Below are 16,994 nucleotides of genomic sequence, written 5' to 3' on the forward strand. Positions count from 1 at the left end.
TTGCCTGGCGGGCCAAAAATGATGGCCCCACCAGCCAGATTTGTCCCGCGGGCAAGAGTTTGACATGGCTGCCTTAGATAGATCTGTTTTATACAAGAAGCCAATCTGAGTATTGCAGGGGGTGGAAACAGTCTAAACCAATGAAGAGACAAGGGTGTATTTCTGACCTCCTAAGTCTCCCTGTAGCTCTGCCCTACTGGCAGCAATGTCTCGTGCCAACCCAAGTACAAGTGAGTGAAGCACAAACCCTTAATGTCTTGTATCTGGCTTCAGCAGGAGCTTACCCACTTTGCCCTGTTTGTGGTAAGCCCCACCCCTTTGATAAGCCCCACCCCTTGGATATGCCCCAGCCCTCAGTTGCTCCTTGGCCAAAAACAGAACAGATCAGCAGAAGATTAACCCTCAAGTTCCCTGCAAGATTTCTACAAAACATGCATACATTCCCGCAGATTTACAAATAGTGGGATAATCCCTGCATTGCTTTTGTAGGTGTATTGTTCCTTTAAGAACCTTCGGGACCCCTATATATGAGATCCATTTGCCTTAATAGGATACATTTACAGGGGTTATATTCCTGAGACAACCCCAATAACTTAAGGCATGCTCATTAACCAAACCAATAGAGGGGTATAACCATCCACAGTTCAGTTAACACCTCCACCCACACATCTGATATGGCGGGTGGTATGGAAAGTCTTTATTGGTGGTGTTATAAGTCCTTCCTGCCCCTAGCACCTCACCAGACTGTATATTCTGGCTGAACTCACTGGTGGTTTTTCAGCTTCCGTTTGCTTGTATCTATGTAGTGCGGAAGTTCCTTTTTTTGTAACTTCATGCTCACAACGAAGGCCGGATCCCTACAATGAGCAGAGGGGCATCTAAGACCGGGGGCCGCACCCAAGAGAATGTCCCCTCTGTCCTCCTGAAGGATCAGGAGAATCAGAAGGTGTTCCAGCTGCTGGGAAGAAAGTGCACGGTGAGAAGTGTGGTACCTGGCTGGGTATTGGGACGCTGACTTATAGGGAAGGACAGCAGAGCGAGCTACTGCAATGCTGAGAGATAGGAAATGCAGCTCATGTAACATTGCCAGAAGCAGAACTATGTCCAGAGCCCAGGTAGTACACAAGGTCCAGAGTACAAATGCTTGATGTAGCTACATGCCGTGGATGAATGATACTCTATGGGATAGGATGTTCCCTCAGTTTAGCAGCCCGCTGGCAATGTGGTGAGCAGAATAAAGGGGAAATCCAGGTTATAAGCCATTATACAATGTATTAGAAAATTCTGAGTTAATAGAAGGGGTCCCTGTCTCTTGGTCAGGATGGAGAACGGCTACAAGGAGTGTCTATGTCTCTGAAGTACATAGACCACCCACTGCAGGCATACTGAACACTTAGAACCAGGTTTCTCTATAAATGACATCTGATCGCTGTGGGTCCCTGTGGAGACACCTTGTGATCTGCATATTAATAATCTTTTTTAATAAGAAGTGGCTGACACTGTCTAATGCAATCAAATAAAACTGCTCTATGAAGCTGGTTATTAAAGAGGACCTGTAGTCAGCCCCCAAAATTTTCTTTTTTATATGTCCTTACAACCATAGGGTGACCTTAATGTTTTTACTTTATTTCTTCATTCTTGCCTTCCTGAGATATAAGAGTTTACTATTTGATTGAATATTTTGGGCGACATGTATCATCCGACGTACGGATGATTTTCGGCGGAAAGTGCCGATTTGCGTATTTTTTTATTCGCAAATGGCCGATTTGCGAATAAAATATTCGCATGTCGGCACCTTCCGCCGAGTACGGGGGGGGGGGGGGGGGTGTGGAGGGGCGTTACGGGGGGCGCAGCCTCAGAGTCCACGCGATTTATCATTTTTTCCGCACAAAGATACGCCTAAAAACCTACTCAACCTTTAAGATGGCGTATGTTTTTGGCTGTGCACACCGACGCGCACGGGATTTATGTAGAGGCAGTCCGCCTTTACATAAATCTCCGTAGCGCCGGAGATGCGGGGACATTTATAAGTCCGGCGTAAAAAACGCCGGACTTAATAAATGTCCCCCTTTGAGTTTTCACTGGTAGACAGGAGGGAACTTAATAGGCGCAAAATAAAGAGTGAAGAGTAGGCTCAAGAAGTGTGACGATGAGGCTGAGCTGTGAATCATGCTTTGGGGTAACTATGAGGCTGAGGGGATTGAATGATGCTCAGGGGATGTGACTATAAGGCTAAGGGGGGTTGTGAATCATGCTCAGGGGGTGTGACTATGAGGCTGAGCGTAAGTGAATGGTGCTCTGGGAGTGTGGCTATTAAGCTGAGGGGAAGTGAATGATTCTAAGGGGGTGTGACTATGAGAATTAAGGATGGTCCGAACCTGCCGAGGTTCGGGTTCGTATGAACCCGAACGCTCGGCATCAGATTTCCGCTGTCTGGCTGCTCCATGCAGCGGGTGGATACAGCAGGAGGACCGCCTGGAAAACTGGGATACAGCCTATGGCTATGGCTGTATCCCAGTTTTCCAGGCGGTCCTCCCGCTGTATCCACCCTCTCCACGGAGCGGGCAGACAGCGGGAATCATTGCCGAGAGTTCGGGTTCGTACGAACCCGAACCTCGGCAGGTTCGGGCCATCCCTAATGAGAATGAATGACGCTCAGGGGTGTGGCTATGAGGCTAAGAGGAGGGAATGAATGACGTACAGAGGGTGACTCCGGCCACGATACAACATACCCACATGATCCTGCTATTATCAGCACTGCTCCCTTTACTTTCTTTGCTCCATCTACATGTATACCTTGTTGAAAAAGGTCCAATGATCAAAACGTCCCTCTGTGTGGTATACTGATTTACTAAAGAGTATTGTCTAACATCTCTATGTATGATGCACCAATCTATGTAGCATGGAACGGTTATACATTTCAATAGATTACATGGCCAAAGAGCATTACAAAACTATGTTAGTGCAGTTGACAACTTCTTAAATAGTATCAATTTCATCAACAAGCACCACTCTTGAAAGAGTGCTCTATCACAATTTCTTCATTGATGCTCAGAGGGCGTGACAATGAGGCTCAGACAGGGTGAATGATGCTCAGGGGGTGTGACTATGAGGCTTAGGGGGAGTGAAGGATGCTCAGGAGGTGTGACTATGAGGCTTAGGGGGAGTGAATGATGCTGGGAGTGAGTGAATGATGCTCAGGAGGTGTGACTATAAGGCTTAGGGGGAGTGAATGTTGCTCACAGGGTGTGTTTATGAGCCTAAGAAGGCGTGAATGATGCTTAGGGGGGTGTGACTAATGCTTAGGGATGTGACTAAGAGGCTCAAAGGGAGTTTCAGTATAAGACTTACAAGAAATGAATCTTTCTCAGGGGGTGTGACTATAAGGCTTAGGGGTGAGGTTATGAAGCTGAGAGGGAGTGAATGATGTTTAGGGGTCTGATTATGAGGCTTCTAGTCACACACCCTTATTGTAGCATTCACACCCCATTTTGCAATAACGTTCTGACAATTTAATGAAATATGCAGATTTATTTCATTGTCTTAAAAACAACATCATGTCCTAGTGAGTGTGTGGAAAACTTATTGTTCACCATGACACCATTTTTTTGTTATGTGAAACAGCAGCTGATACAACCCATGACTAGTAATCAATGCATTTGACAAGTCTTCTGACCTCTTCACTTATTTCACATTTTGTTATGTTGCTGTCTCATGCTAAAAGGTTTTCTCTTCCATTCTGCACTCAGTACTAAACAACGATAATGTGAAAACTAACTTTTAGAAACTTTTGCAAATTTATGAAAAAAGAAAAACTAAACTTTCCTGCGACCTTAAGTATTCAGAGCGTTCGCTATGACACATTACATTTAGCTCCTCCTATTTCTTTTGATCATCTGTGAGAAGTTTCTGCTCCTTGATTGGAGTCTCTTGAGGTAAATGCAGCTGATTTGACGGCATCTGGAGAGACACCGCCCCTGACTATGTAAGGTGTCACCAGCGCAAACAACCATGAGGAGGAAAAAACTGCCTGTAGAGCTCACAAACGGAGCAGATGTGGAAAAGGAGACAAACACATCTCTGCTACACTGAAAAATCCCAAGAGCACAGCGGCCTCTATAATTCTTACATGAAAGATGTTTTGAACAAGCAGGACTAGAGCTGCCACCACACCAAACTAAGTATTTGGGGGAGAACAGCCTTGGTAAGAGGTAACCACTGTGGCTGAGTTTCAAAGATTTTGTGTCCAGATATGAGAAACTTCCAGAAGATCACCTTCACTGCAGCCTCTGCCAATCTAGGCATTATGGCAGACTAAATACAGTAAATAGGAAGTGTTTTATAGAGATATACTATAAATATCATAATTTACGGACCTTCTGCCCTGTTTCCTAGTTGTATTGTGCCGCTCTGTTGTTGCTATCCAGACGGTTTTTCACTGCTGGGTTTACTAAGATACGTTGTGCAATAACAATACAACCAACCACACTGCCAGGAAGAGCGTCACTGTCCTGTCATGGATCAATACCGTACATGTGTGTCAATATTGATAGATGAGCGGGTCACACAGATCATCAAACCCCTTCTCCTACTATCCCTACCCTTATATCCACAGAGCAAATATTGTCCCATACTTATCACTTCCTCTTTCCTGTAAATGTCTGACCTAGACATTGTAAATAAAACCTTTATAGTGGTGTATTGGTGAGTGTAGACTTCACAATCTGTCCGCTTACAGCTCCGGAGATGTGGCTGCATGAACAGTCAGCAAATAGGGAAGTTTATTACTTTTACCTTGTCCAACAGTGATATTATGTACATAGTGAAGAACAAGCAAAGCCATCCGGCACTGAGGAATCTAAAAATGTCAGAATGTTCATCATATAAATCAGCATACAGCCATGCCAACATATGCCGTAGCACACCTGTACCAAATAGAATGAGTTTTATGGATAAAACATAGTCTAATAGTGACCACCTACCCTTTCGAGTCCGACATGTTATATATGTTTAGAAAAGGACCAAACACAATCACAATTAGACTATGTTTGGTCCACTAAACTTAATGGATCCGGCATAGGTACACCACAGTATATGCCAGTATGTGGATATATACAATGTGATCAATCATCGTAGGATGTGCTGGAAATACATGAAGGATCCATGGAGGCCGCACCTCACACCTTACAGGTTGTACAGAATCTGCTGTTGGTGCCTCTATGCAATACGTTTTTACATCACCTACAACAGGGGTCCTTATTGTGCGCCAAAACCCAACCCCAATCACTTGTATGAGTGAAGGGGTCGTGCGTCCGGGAATCACTGTGTAGCCCCAGCCTTAAGAGGGTGTAGAATGCATGGAAAGTAGCTTGCAGTGCAGTCAGTTTCTAGGGTTAGTCAGAATTAATAGTTGCATAATAATTTTATAATTTGCTAATTAGTTTTAACCCTATATTTCTCAAATCCCTTAGACTTTAGCAACCACCGTGGTTCAGTTACTTGTGGCACCGAGCAATGATCACTGGATCAAGCAGAGTTGTGGTGTTGTGTGTCTAGTGAAAGACAATCCAAAACGTTCCTATTTTATCCGCCTCTATGACATCACGGTAAGTAACATATTTATATGGACTGTGTTGAATTGCTATAACCTCCATTTGAGTTCAGGAGTCTGCAGGTACTCGTACATATGTCCAGTGATCCAGAGACAACCAAGATGCTCCACTGTTTTCCCACTGAATGGTCCTCGACATGGGCAAATAATTTCCATGTACAACTTCTGCCTGACTATATATATATATATATATATATATATATACATACACAGTGTATATATATATATATATATATATATATATATATATATGTGCTTGCTGTCAGGAGTGAACAGGCCCATGAATGATCACTAGATTGCTTGTTCAGTTCACTTCCATTACTGTTCGCACAGGAAAATGTGCTGTCAACAAACAACAATTTATGCAGATCAGCTTACAAATGAGAGTTTTGTTTGTTGGGTAATCTCTGGCCCTTTTTCGATACTCAGGAAAGGACGTTCCTACAAGAGGCTACTCATTAGATCAATGACCCATATAAAAGGCCTTTAACTTATATCTTCAGCCCCCCATTCCCCCTTATAGGACACAAAGCTAGATTTTCTGATCATAGCTGTACCCAAATGAAGAATACAAGGCCAGGACAGGTATCACCTTACTTACGCACAGTATAGGTATAGGGATCACCCAGACATCTGACAGAATGTAGGTATGTGCAGTGTATTGCAGTTCTAGGTTTTAGCTACTATCACTTCTTATTTTGCAGGAAGAAAAGCTGATCTGGGAGCAGGAGCTGAGCCAGCAGCTGATGTATCTCACTCCCCGTCCATTCTTCCACACCTTTCCTTCAGAGGTAAGTGTCTACTAACAGGTGACTAGTACCAACACATCATATCCATCCAGAGGGCTCAACTGGGTCAATGGCCACATATCTGCCATGTTATCATTTCTATTATGCTGCTACGGATGAACACAACGTCTGCAAAGGCGAATGGTTCATGCAAGGGTTTGTTGGGAAAAATATATTCTACTGGTTAGAACTGGTAATAAAACTCAAGAATGATAATAACTGTGTTATAGTGTAGGGTCTGAAGGTTCAGTACACAACACTGGTGTCCTTCAAATCTTTAGCTTGATTTTGAGGCTGTGTTCACACAAGCAGTAATGCAACGAATACGCAATGTGAACGCATCACTTCATTGCACTAATTATTCATTTAATTGTTGTCCAGTCGACCTTCATTTCGTTAATGCACTGAAACTCCAAACATACCCTCATGAACATGATTTGACTAACATTGCGCTCTTTACCCAAAGGATTGCCAGGCTGGTCTGAATTTTGCCAGTGAAGAGGAAGCTGAAGAATTTTATGCTGTTGTTGAGGAAAAATTGCAAAAGAGACAACACAGACAAGGTAACAAGTAATCGTGGTCAACTATTGCCAAGTCCTGGGAGACTCCAATGGACAGAAACGTACTGTATGCAAAGAGATAAACTATGAATAAAGAGAAGTGTCAATGGGCTATCACAAGACTCAATAGTACTGTACTGGATTGTACTGGATAGTAATGTATTGGGCAGGGTTAAATGGCAGGCTGTAAGTGAATGGGGCACAATCAGACCAAGCCAAGAGGCATGGGCGAAGGGGGAAGAGGATGCCATCGCAACAAGACGCCAAAGCCGACGACTTTCCCCAAATGCAACCCTGGCACATATAAGTTTAGACAGAACAGAGATGTGATGCCATATCATGTCCAGTCCCTATAAATGGAGCTGGGTGGAGCTCTTGCCTCTCTATTTTCTTCCCTGTCCTCCTCTTTTCAGATAGGAGTAATTGTATGTATGACAATATATTTTTGGTGTGATAGTCTTGTGGCTTACAATAACAATTTCTTCTTCCAGACAAACGCCAGGCGCTACCACCACCCCCGCCAGTGTCTGATGGTAAGTGGACTTCTATCAAAGATGACAGTATGTTCATGTGAATGAATAATAAACATTTAGCTTTTTTCTACTATCTCCAGAAAGAAGAAGCACCCTCCCCCTGCCCCCACCACCAGGACAATTCTCCAATGGTAAAATAGATAAAGATATATAACTATAGACATAAAAGTAATGCCTGTGATACTTGTGGAAGAGTTTTCATTTTGCCCTATACTTCTAATACAAGCTTGCTTATGGCCTGGAGTGGTGCTAACAAAGTCAGCTCTCTAAATGTCATGTAGATTCCCCTATGTCTGCTTCCCACATTCATACATGTTAATATCTCTAGGTCCTCCAAGCCCACAGCCTCCTCCCCCAGTCCAGCACCCGGGCCTTAACATGGCGGCAGTCAGCATACAAAACCCAGATATCACATCGGAGAGATACCGAGCCCTTCCAGCACCCATTGAGAAATCCAAAAGCAAAAAAGGGAAGAAGAAATTCTCCAAAGCTGATATTGGGGCACCAAGCGGTTTCAAGTAAGAATAATATTTCATGTGAACATTTTTTTTTTTTTAGCAGCGATCAAAGCAACAACTAAGGGTGGAATTACCTACAGCTCAATGCTAGTGAGATACTGAAATCAGAGATTGGTGGGTGGGGGTTTCATTGTTCCAGACCTCTCATCTACAGTTCCTCACTGGATAGATCCAAAACAGCATGGCTTTACTGCGGGCCGATCATGTCAGGCTAATCTCAATGATTTCTTGGATTATGTCACAAAAGTGCTGGATGAAGGTGCCGGGGATATCGCCTATCTGGACATCAGCAAAGCCTTTATACAGTTCCCCATAAAGAGCTGATAGAGAAGTTAGTGAGAATTGGACTTATAGTTTAGTGGATTTGTGGTTGGCTGAAGGATAGATATAAGAGGGTTGTTGTCACTGGTGTATATTCCTAGCAGAAACCGGTTACAAGTGGCAGCCACTAGGGTCTGTTTTGGGTCCTGTTCTTTTTTTAATATGTTTGTAAGTGACATAGGAGAAGGATTGGTAGGTAAGGTGACATAGGAGAAGGTTTGGTAGGTAAGGTTAGTGACATAGGGGAAGGTTTGGTAGGTAAGGATAGTGACATAGGAGAAGGGTTGGTAGGTAAGGATAGTGACATAGGGGAAGGTTTGGTAGGTAAGGATAGTGACATAGGGGAAGGTTTGGTAGGTAAGGTTAGTGACATAGGAGAAGGTTTGGTAGGTAAGGATAGTGACATAGGAGAAGGTTTGGTAGGTAAGGATAGTGACATAGGAGAAGGTTTGGTAGGTAAGGTTAGTGACATAGGAGAAGGTTTGGTAGGTAAGAATAGTGATATAGTAGAAGGGTCGGTAGGTAAGGATAGTGACATAGGAGAAGGATTGGTAGGTAAGGATAGTGATATAGGAGAAGGTTTGGTAGGTAAGGACAGTGACATAGGAGAAGGGTTGGTAGGTAAGGATAGTGACATAGGAGAAGGTTTGGTAGGTAAGGATAGTGACATAGGAGAAGGGTTGGTAGGTAAGGATAGTGACATAGGAGAAGGTTTGGTGGGTAAGGATAGTGACATAGGAGAAGGTTTGGTAGGTAAGTATAGTGACATAGGAGAAGGTTTGGTAGGTAAGAATAGTTATATAGGAGAAGGGTTGGTAGGTAAGGATAGTGACATAGGAGAAGGTTTGGTAGGTAAGGATAGTGACATAGGGGAAGGTTTGGTAGGTAAGGATAGTGACATAGGAGAAGGGTTGGTAGGTAAGGATAGTGACATAGGAGAAGGTTTGGTAGGTAAGGATAGTGACATAGGAGAAGGTTTGGTAGGTAAGGATAGTGACATAGGAGGTTTGGTAGGTAAGGATAGTGACATAGGAGAAGGTTTGGTAGGTAAGTATAGTGACATAGGAGAAGGTTTGGTAGGTAAGAATAGTTATATAGGAGAAGGGTTGGTAGGTAAGGATAGTGACATAGGAGAAGGTTTGGTAGGTAAGGATAGTGACATAGGGGAAGGTTTGGTAGGTAAGGATAGTGACATAGGAGAAGGTTTGGTAGGTAAGGATAGTGACATAGGGGAAGGTTTGGTAGGTAAGGTTTGTCTCTTAAGTGCAATAGGGTTGCACCCTTACCTATAGTATAGGGGACAAGTAAGAGTTCGTGGGGGGTCCAACCTGACTACTCCACTGCTGATCTCCATATCGGGCCCCCAGCCTCTTTGTTATGAATACAGCCGCTGCCCTATTCAAACCTATGGACCCGTGGGAAAAAGCTGAGCACTGTACTCAGCTCCATTCATTCTATATGCGAATTTACTATCATAGTACATGATACACTACACATTGAGGTGTTTTTGCTGTGTATGCTATGTAATCACATCTGTTACTTTATTACAGGCATGTGTCTCATGTTGGATGGGACCCAAATAATGGATTTGATGTAAGTACTGTATATCCAGCACTGCAGACCATTCATCTTTCCTGTATACATCCCTGTCTCTTAAAGGGGTTTTTCTATACTAACAATAAGGCAAATTTTCTTCCTTATCTTAGGCTAGGTTCAGTTCTATGTCAGGGGTCTATTCATGGGGCTATGTCTCTGGTTCCATTTAAACAGGGAATCCTGACTGGATATTATTTTCTGGTAAAATGCTGCAAAATTAATTGACACCAAATGAAAACACAAAGTACGCCAGTATAGTCAATGGCATGTCTTATGATCTTTAATGATAGATTTCTCCCAGTATGGGTATAAGGGCCATATTAGGGCCCTATTCCACAGGATGATTATCGTTCAGATTATCGTTAAATCGTTCGAATTTAAACGCTAATCGTTCGGTTGAATAGCAGTTAACGACTAACGACCAAACGAGAAATCGTTGATCGTTTAATAAGATTCTGCTCCCCCTCCGCCACCATATGTATGCCAGGAGAGGTCCCGCCCCGCCACTATATGACTGCCGGGAGGTGTGCCGCCCTGCTCCCCCATCTGCCTCCTCCGACATGCATGCTGGGAGGTCCGCGGAGGAGTTCCGGCACCATCTTGGTTCTCTTCCTCGCCGTCCGCCCACTGCTGCTGTGATGCGCTATCATGGGCCCTCCTGCTCTCCTGTGACTCCTGGCTCGTTCATTCCATCATTTCCCTGAAAGGGGTCAGGGATTTGATCAAATCCCTGACTTTCTTCAGGGAAATGATGGAATGGCGTGGTCATTTCATCATTTCCCAGGATTTGATCAAATCCCTGGATTCTATCATTTTACTGCACCATAGATATCATTAGCAATGTCCATGCAGTCCTAGCTTTAAAGGGGTATTCTGGTATATAGAAAATAATAAAAATTATACTTACCTTTCCAGGCTGCCTTGGTGTCCACCTGGCTTGTTTCTATGCTCCGCGCTCGCCGCAGCTGCTGACACTCCCAAATATGTCTCTGCAGTGACAGACTGCTCAGCCACAAGATGGGCCAGTGGTGGGGTCAGTGATTGGCTGAGCAGGCTGTCATCTAGGGTATATCTAAGAAGTATCTAGGGTGGCTGGGAACACAGAAATAAGCCAGGAGGACACTGGGGAAGCGTTTGGAGGTAAACAACATGTTCATTATATTCTATATACTTTCATCAGCCACTAGAGAGTTGATTGTGAGACTGAAGATAGCCAAGCACAAAGCTCAGCTATCACCATCAGTCCCATCGAACTTGAAAGCATTGGCAGTACACACGCTGGACCATGGCTCCATTCAGAAAGGGGGATCTGGGAGCACAAGTTCTGTTATCAGTGGGAATCCCAGCAGGTTGTCCCACCAGCAGGTTGAAACCTCTCTGATTAAAGGAATAAATTTTATTTAATCCTTACATACTTTATTCTTCACTTCATTCAGTCTTTGGTATTTGCTCACTAACTGTAAACAGAAAAAAAATCTTGTAATCTATATTCATGGGCACAAAATTTGTTTGCGCCACTTGCATGCAGATTTAGGCTGCGTTCACACTACGTATATTTCAGTCAGTATATGTATATTTCAGTCAGTATTGCAACCAAAACCAGGAGTGGATTAAAAACACAGAAAGGATCTGTTCACGCAATGTTGAAATTGAGTGGATGGCCGCCATATAACAGTAAATAACGGCCATTATTTCAATATAACAGCCGTTGTTCTAAAATAACAGCAAATCCACTCCATTCACCATCCATTCACCATTGTGTGAACAGTTCCTTTCCGTGTTTTTAATCCACTCCTGGTTTTGGTTGCAATACTGACTGAAATATACTGACTGAAATATACCTAGTGTGAACGCAGCCTTATGCTATGTTCACACTACGTAAGAGACCAGCCGATCCGTGACCCCAGCCGGGTCACGAAACGGCCGGTCTCTGGCCGGATCATCTCGGCCGGTACTTAAGTACCGGACGGATGATCTTTCGGCCGCAGAGCTCTGATGCTGGAGCCGCTCGCTTCACTGTGAGAACTGACAGGTCTTTCTGCAGCCGGAATTCACTGAATTCCGGCCGCAGAAAACGGACATGTCAGTTGTTTGCGGCGGCATATGGGATCCCGGCCGGAGCGCACACGATGTGTGTACGCTCCGGCCGGGATCCCATAGAACAACAGGCATTGTTCCACCGCGGAAAAAGTGCGGCCGTTGTTGACATCAGCAACAACGGACGGTCTCTTACGTAGTGTGAACATAGCCTAAGTCTGACTTGCCAAATCAATGTAGGCAAGAGGCTTGAGCCCGGAATTAAGGACAATATAAGGACTTTTGTTCAGAGAATTGTGTAAAATACTTTATAACAAGTGTAGAAAACCAGACAGCAAGTGGAGATTATAGGTAATTTCCGACAGAATACTCCACTGCATCCTGTCTGACATTGTCCCCCTTCTCTAACTTTATATTTAGGTAAATGCGTTGGATCCGGCGCTGCGTAACCTTTTCAGCAAGGCAGGAATAAGTGATGCGCAACTAAAGGACGCTGAAACCTCAAAGCTGATCTACGACTTCATAGAGCAGCATGGAGGGGTTGAGGCTGTAAAAGAGGAAATGATGATGGTAGGAGGAGGTAAGAATGTGACATGATGTATGACTTATTGGAGGGCTTGTCAAACTTTTCCTACTTAGGCCTTACCAGTGAACTGGTATCTATTAGATATATGCTGACATATTGTGCCGGGCCCCATAAATATTGTCAGGTGTTGCTAGTGAGGTTCAGGTTTTGGTTGCACATAACCTGTGTATGGCTTGATGCACATAACCTGTGTTTAGCTTGAATGTGAGAAAAATAAAGACTATCTATAGAAAAGGAAGAAATTGAAGTACACATCCTATAGTGATTTTTATTTGCTAACAACATTTTCTCTCTACAGATTCTGCCCCACCACCTCCCCCTTCTCGCTTTCCACCATCCCCAACCCGTCCACCACAGGGAAGAGGCAGGACAGGCCCCTTACCCCCTCCACCCACACGAGGGTCTAGTGGCCCTCCACCACCTCCTCCTTCTCGCAGTAGTCCTGCTGCACCACCTCCCTCGGACTTCCCTAGAGCGCCACCTCCTCCACGGATGGGTGCTCCTGCTCCCCAACGAGGTGCAGGTCCTCCTCCTCCTCCTCCACCTGGTGGAGGTCCTCCTCCCCCACCTCCACCTCCACCACTGCCAGCCCCAGAATTTCATGGTGGTCCTCCTCCTCCTCCCCCTCCAGCTGAGGCCAAGAGCCAAGTGTCTTCTCCTGCCTCTGGTGGTCGTGGAGCCCTGCTGGACCAGATTAGGCAAGGAACCAAACTAAACAAGGTAAGTTGCCAATACTTCAGGCAACACATTACAACCCCCGGCATGACCCAAACACTACGCATAACTACACCGATTAGTTATAACATTAACACATGCTGCCAAAACAGCTGACTCATTAACGCATAGACATTGGGGGAAAGTTATCAAACTGAAAAGTTGTATTTTTTGGCGTAAAATGGCCAGATGTGAATTAATTTATTCGCAATTGGCTGTTTTGCGAATGAAATATTCACATCTGGCCATTTTACGCCACCTTCGCCAGTGGGGCGGGGAGGGGGTGTGAAGGGGGCAGAACGGGGGGCACGGACTCTGGGTCCGCTTCATTTATCATTTTTCGCTACAGAAAATGATACTGAAACTGAAATGCGCCTCTACATAAATCCCCTGAGCTCCGGAGCTGTGGGGACATTTTTAAGCCTGGCGTAAAAAAACGCCGGACTTCATGAATGTCCCCCATTTTTCATTGCTCCATATCTTTTGCCGTTGTCCTTCTTTGGAGCACTTTTGGTAGCTACTTTGCACTACATCCTGGGAACACCCCACAAGACCAGCGGTTCTGGAGATGCTCTGACGCAGTCATCTATACATCCCTTTTCGATCTCTCAGAAGCTTACATGGCTCATAAGCATACAATGGTATGGTCTCAAGTGAGGGCTAATTATTGCACAAATGCAGTTTTATTGGTAATATTTTGCTGCCATTGGCCATTGCAGGCAGGCCGCCTTTTACCTGCATGCAATAGCTGCACTATGAATGTTACTCTTACATAATTCTTATATAATCTAAACCTAGAACATGATACATACCAACATGACCCAATTTTTCTCATAGAAAAAGCAGTGATAGGCATGGTAAGAGTCAAAGTCAAAATTACAATATTAAAGCCTTAAATATATGATTTTCTATGTTTTCCAGGTAACAGAACCACTGGACGTGCCTGCATCCCCCCAGACTAATGCGAGCTCTGAGGGGTTAGTGGGTGCTCTCATGCATGTAATGCAAAAGAGAAGCAAAGTGATCCATTCATCAGGTAATTCTCACTGAAACCATTAGAGATGAGCGAACTTACAGTGACTTCAGGTATGTGCGTCATTTGAATCCTACAGCCTGGAGAAAATGGATGCAGCCTATGGCCAATAGCTGTATTCATGTTTTTCCAGGCTGCCCTAGGGTTGCATTTAAAGGGAACCAATCACACCGAAAATCACCCTAATGATAAGGAAACGCATCCCAAACATCCCCCTGTACCCTCCTCTATTAGACCGTATTCTTACTTTTATGAAGTCCCGCGCTGTATGTAAATTGCGAGCAAGTAGTCACGGTGGGCGTATCTAGTCACGATCCTGGGCGGTTGGAATTGCTGTAATCAGGCCCAGAGGGGCGTGATTGAAAGACCTGCCTTCCGCTGACGTCACCTGGGGCCTGCGTTCCACGGTGGCGGCGCGCTGACAACTTCAGGGTGCCGCGCATGCGCAGTACATCAACGTCTCCTCCTGGCGTACAGCGCACACGCGGCGTGCTAAAGACGTCGCCGTGCCGCCAACGTGGAACGCAGGGCCCGGGTGACATCAGCGGAACGCAGGTCCAACCGCCCAGGACCAGGACTAGGACTACTTGCCCGCAATTTATATACAGCGTGGGACTTCATAAATAGAGATGAGCGAACCGGGTTCAGGTTCGAGTCCATCCGAGCCCGAACGATCGGCATTTGATTAGCGGTGGCTGCTGAACTTGGATAAAGCTCTAAGGTTGTCTGGAAAACATGGATACAGCCAATGATTATATCCATGTTTTCCACATAGCCTTAGGGCTTTATCCAACTTCAGCAGCCACCGCTAATCAAATGCCGAAAGTTCGGGTTCTGATGGACTGGAGCATGCTCGAGGTTCGCTCATCTCTATTCATAAAAGTAAGAATACGGTCTAATAGAGGGGGCACGGAGGGTAAAGGGGGATGTTCCAGCACGGTTCCTTATCATTAGGGTGATTTTCAGCGTGATTGGTTCCCTTTAACTTCTTCAGGCTGAGGGATTCAGATTTCAAGTAAACCAAAACCTACTGTAAGTTTGCTCATCTCTAGAAAAGTTTTACTATGTCCACACTCCCCGAGTGCATCAGCTATTCATGCAGGTGTTTTCTTACAAGCCTAGACTGTACCCCTTTTGAAGGGGTACAATCTAGGGGTCGCTTATGTTTGGAGACACTTAAGCAAGTTTTCTAATTGCTATTGTAGAGGAAAGAAGTTTTCACCATCAGAAAAGATGGGAATTCTTTACTGTAATAGCTGTACGACTATGGAACTGGAAGAGAGGCCTGAAAGCTTTTTCTCAATAAATATAATAATACAAGTAATGGGCACTAAATTACATGTGATGGGATGTTGATCCAGGGATTATTCTGATTGCTTTTGGAGTTGGGAAGGAATCTTTTTCCCTGTGAAGGGACTATTGGCATCTGCCTCATAAGGGTTTTTGCCTTCCTCTCGATCAACACAGTAGGTTTATAGGCGGAACTTGTCTTTTTTCAACCTTATTTACTATGTAACTATTAATGCTTACTGTGCCTTCTGTATCTTTAGATGAAGACGACGATGATGGAGGAGAGGATGATGATGATGATGAGTGGGAGGACTAAGATGGCCTCGGGATCCTTCTCTTCTCTCGGGACCCTGCTCTTTATCTTGTAATAAAAAGATATGATTTGCTAGTTTCGATGTCTGATGGAGAAGATCTTTGGATTTCATGCTCCCTGTTATGAACAGATATAAGAGGATTCATTTGTGACTGAAATAATAATTTATGAGATGGTTATGATTTTATGCACACAATACAAATCCAGGTCTTTGCAAGGATTGTTACCAACCCGTGGCAAGAAAACAATAAAAATTATATTCTCATTGCAATCTTCATGCTGGTTGATTACCACCTGAATGACATAAACTGCTCTGCCATCCTCCAAGATAGGAGAGGAACATAAACCTAAAGATTATCTTCTTCTCCACTTGCTGTGCAGCTAAATACAATCTGTTGCTCCCTATTATCAGCCATGTCATGCTGGGCAGAGGACTGTGGCGTTCTTCAATACAATGACTGACTAGACGCTTCATGATCTCCACATTATGAAACCCCAGAGAGATTTTTATCCATAGATGTTACCGATCTCTGCAATGCATCTTATAACACTCCTGCGCTGTTACAAGTGCACAACTTTAGGTTTAATAGCACCTTAAAGATGTCAGATGTCGGCCTTTTCTTTTTTTCTTTTTTTTTTAAGAGCCGGGGAGGAGGTGCCTGAACATAACAGCATGTAGTGGGCAGTGTAGTGGGGGTCCTGCCAGGAAGTGGCTGGGCGACTGGTAACCGGAGCGGTGGACAGCGGACCCCAGCACTGGAGATGGGGAGGAAGGGGCATGTAGTTATGTTCAGCCACCTGCTTCCTGGCTCTTTTGGAAAAAAAAAAAAAAAAAAAAAAGCCCACACCGGACTTCTCCTTTAACGACAATGGACGTAAATGTATGCCATGAAAGTCATAGCCCAGATGACACATGGCATACATTTACGTCATGGTCTGCAGGGCTGCTTTTAAGTGAGCTCAGAAGCTGAGCTTGTTTTGAGGAGAGTGAGGGCCCCCTGCAATGAGCAGCTGAGTCCTCATTGTTAATGACAGGCCGCCACGATCCCGCGCCCGCCATTAACCCTTTCAATGCTGCAATTGCGACATTTAAA

At 44.5% G+C, this 16,994-nt stretch overlaps 1 protein-coding gene across 1 annotated transcript; it reads left to right on the forward strand.

Moving 5' to 3' along the window:
- Window positions 1-819: 819 nt before the first annotated feature.
- WAS (WASP actin nucleation promoting factor) lies at window positions 820-16,171 on the forward strand. Its single transcript, XM_069943463.1, has 12 exons — window positions 820-976; window positions 5,472-5,606; window positions 6,316-6,402; window positions 6,866-6,962; window positions 7,451-7,492; window positions 7,573-7,623; window positions 7,821-8,010; window positions 9,882-9,924; window positions 12,385-12,544; window positions 12,849-13,270; window positions 14,186-14,300; window positions 15,848-16,171. The coding sequence occupies exons 1-12, from the start codon at window positions 863-865 to the stop codon at window positions 15,901-15,903; spliced, it is 1,512 nt and encodes a 503-aa protein (XP_069799564.1). The 5' UTR covers window positions 820-862; the 3' UTR covers window positions 15,904-16,171.
- The last annotated feature ends 823 nt before the right edge of the window (window positions 16,172-16,994 follow it).

Source organism: Dendropsophus ebraccatus, chromosome 10 (genome assembly GCF_027789765.1).
Source record: "Dendropsophus ebraccatus isolate aDenEbr1 chromosome 10, aDenEbr1.pat, whole genome shotgun sequence".
NCBI classification, from domain to species: domain Eukaryota; kingdom Metazoa; phylum Chordata; class Amphibia; order Anura; family Hylidae; genus Dendropsophus; species Dendropsophus ebraccatus.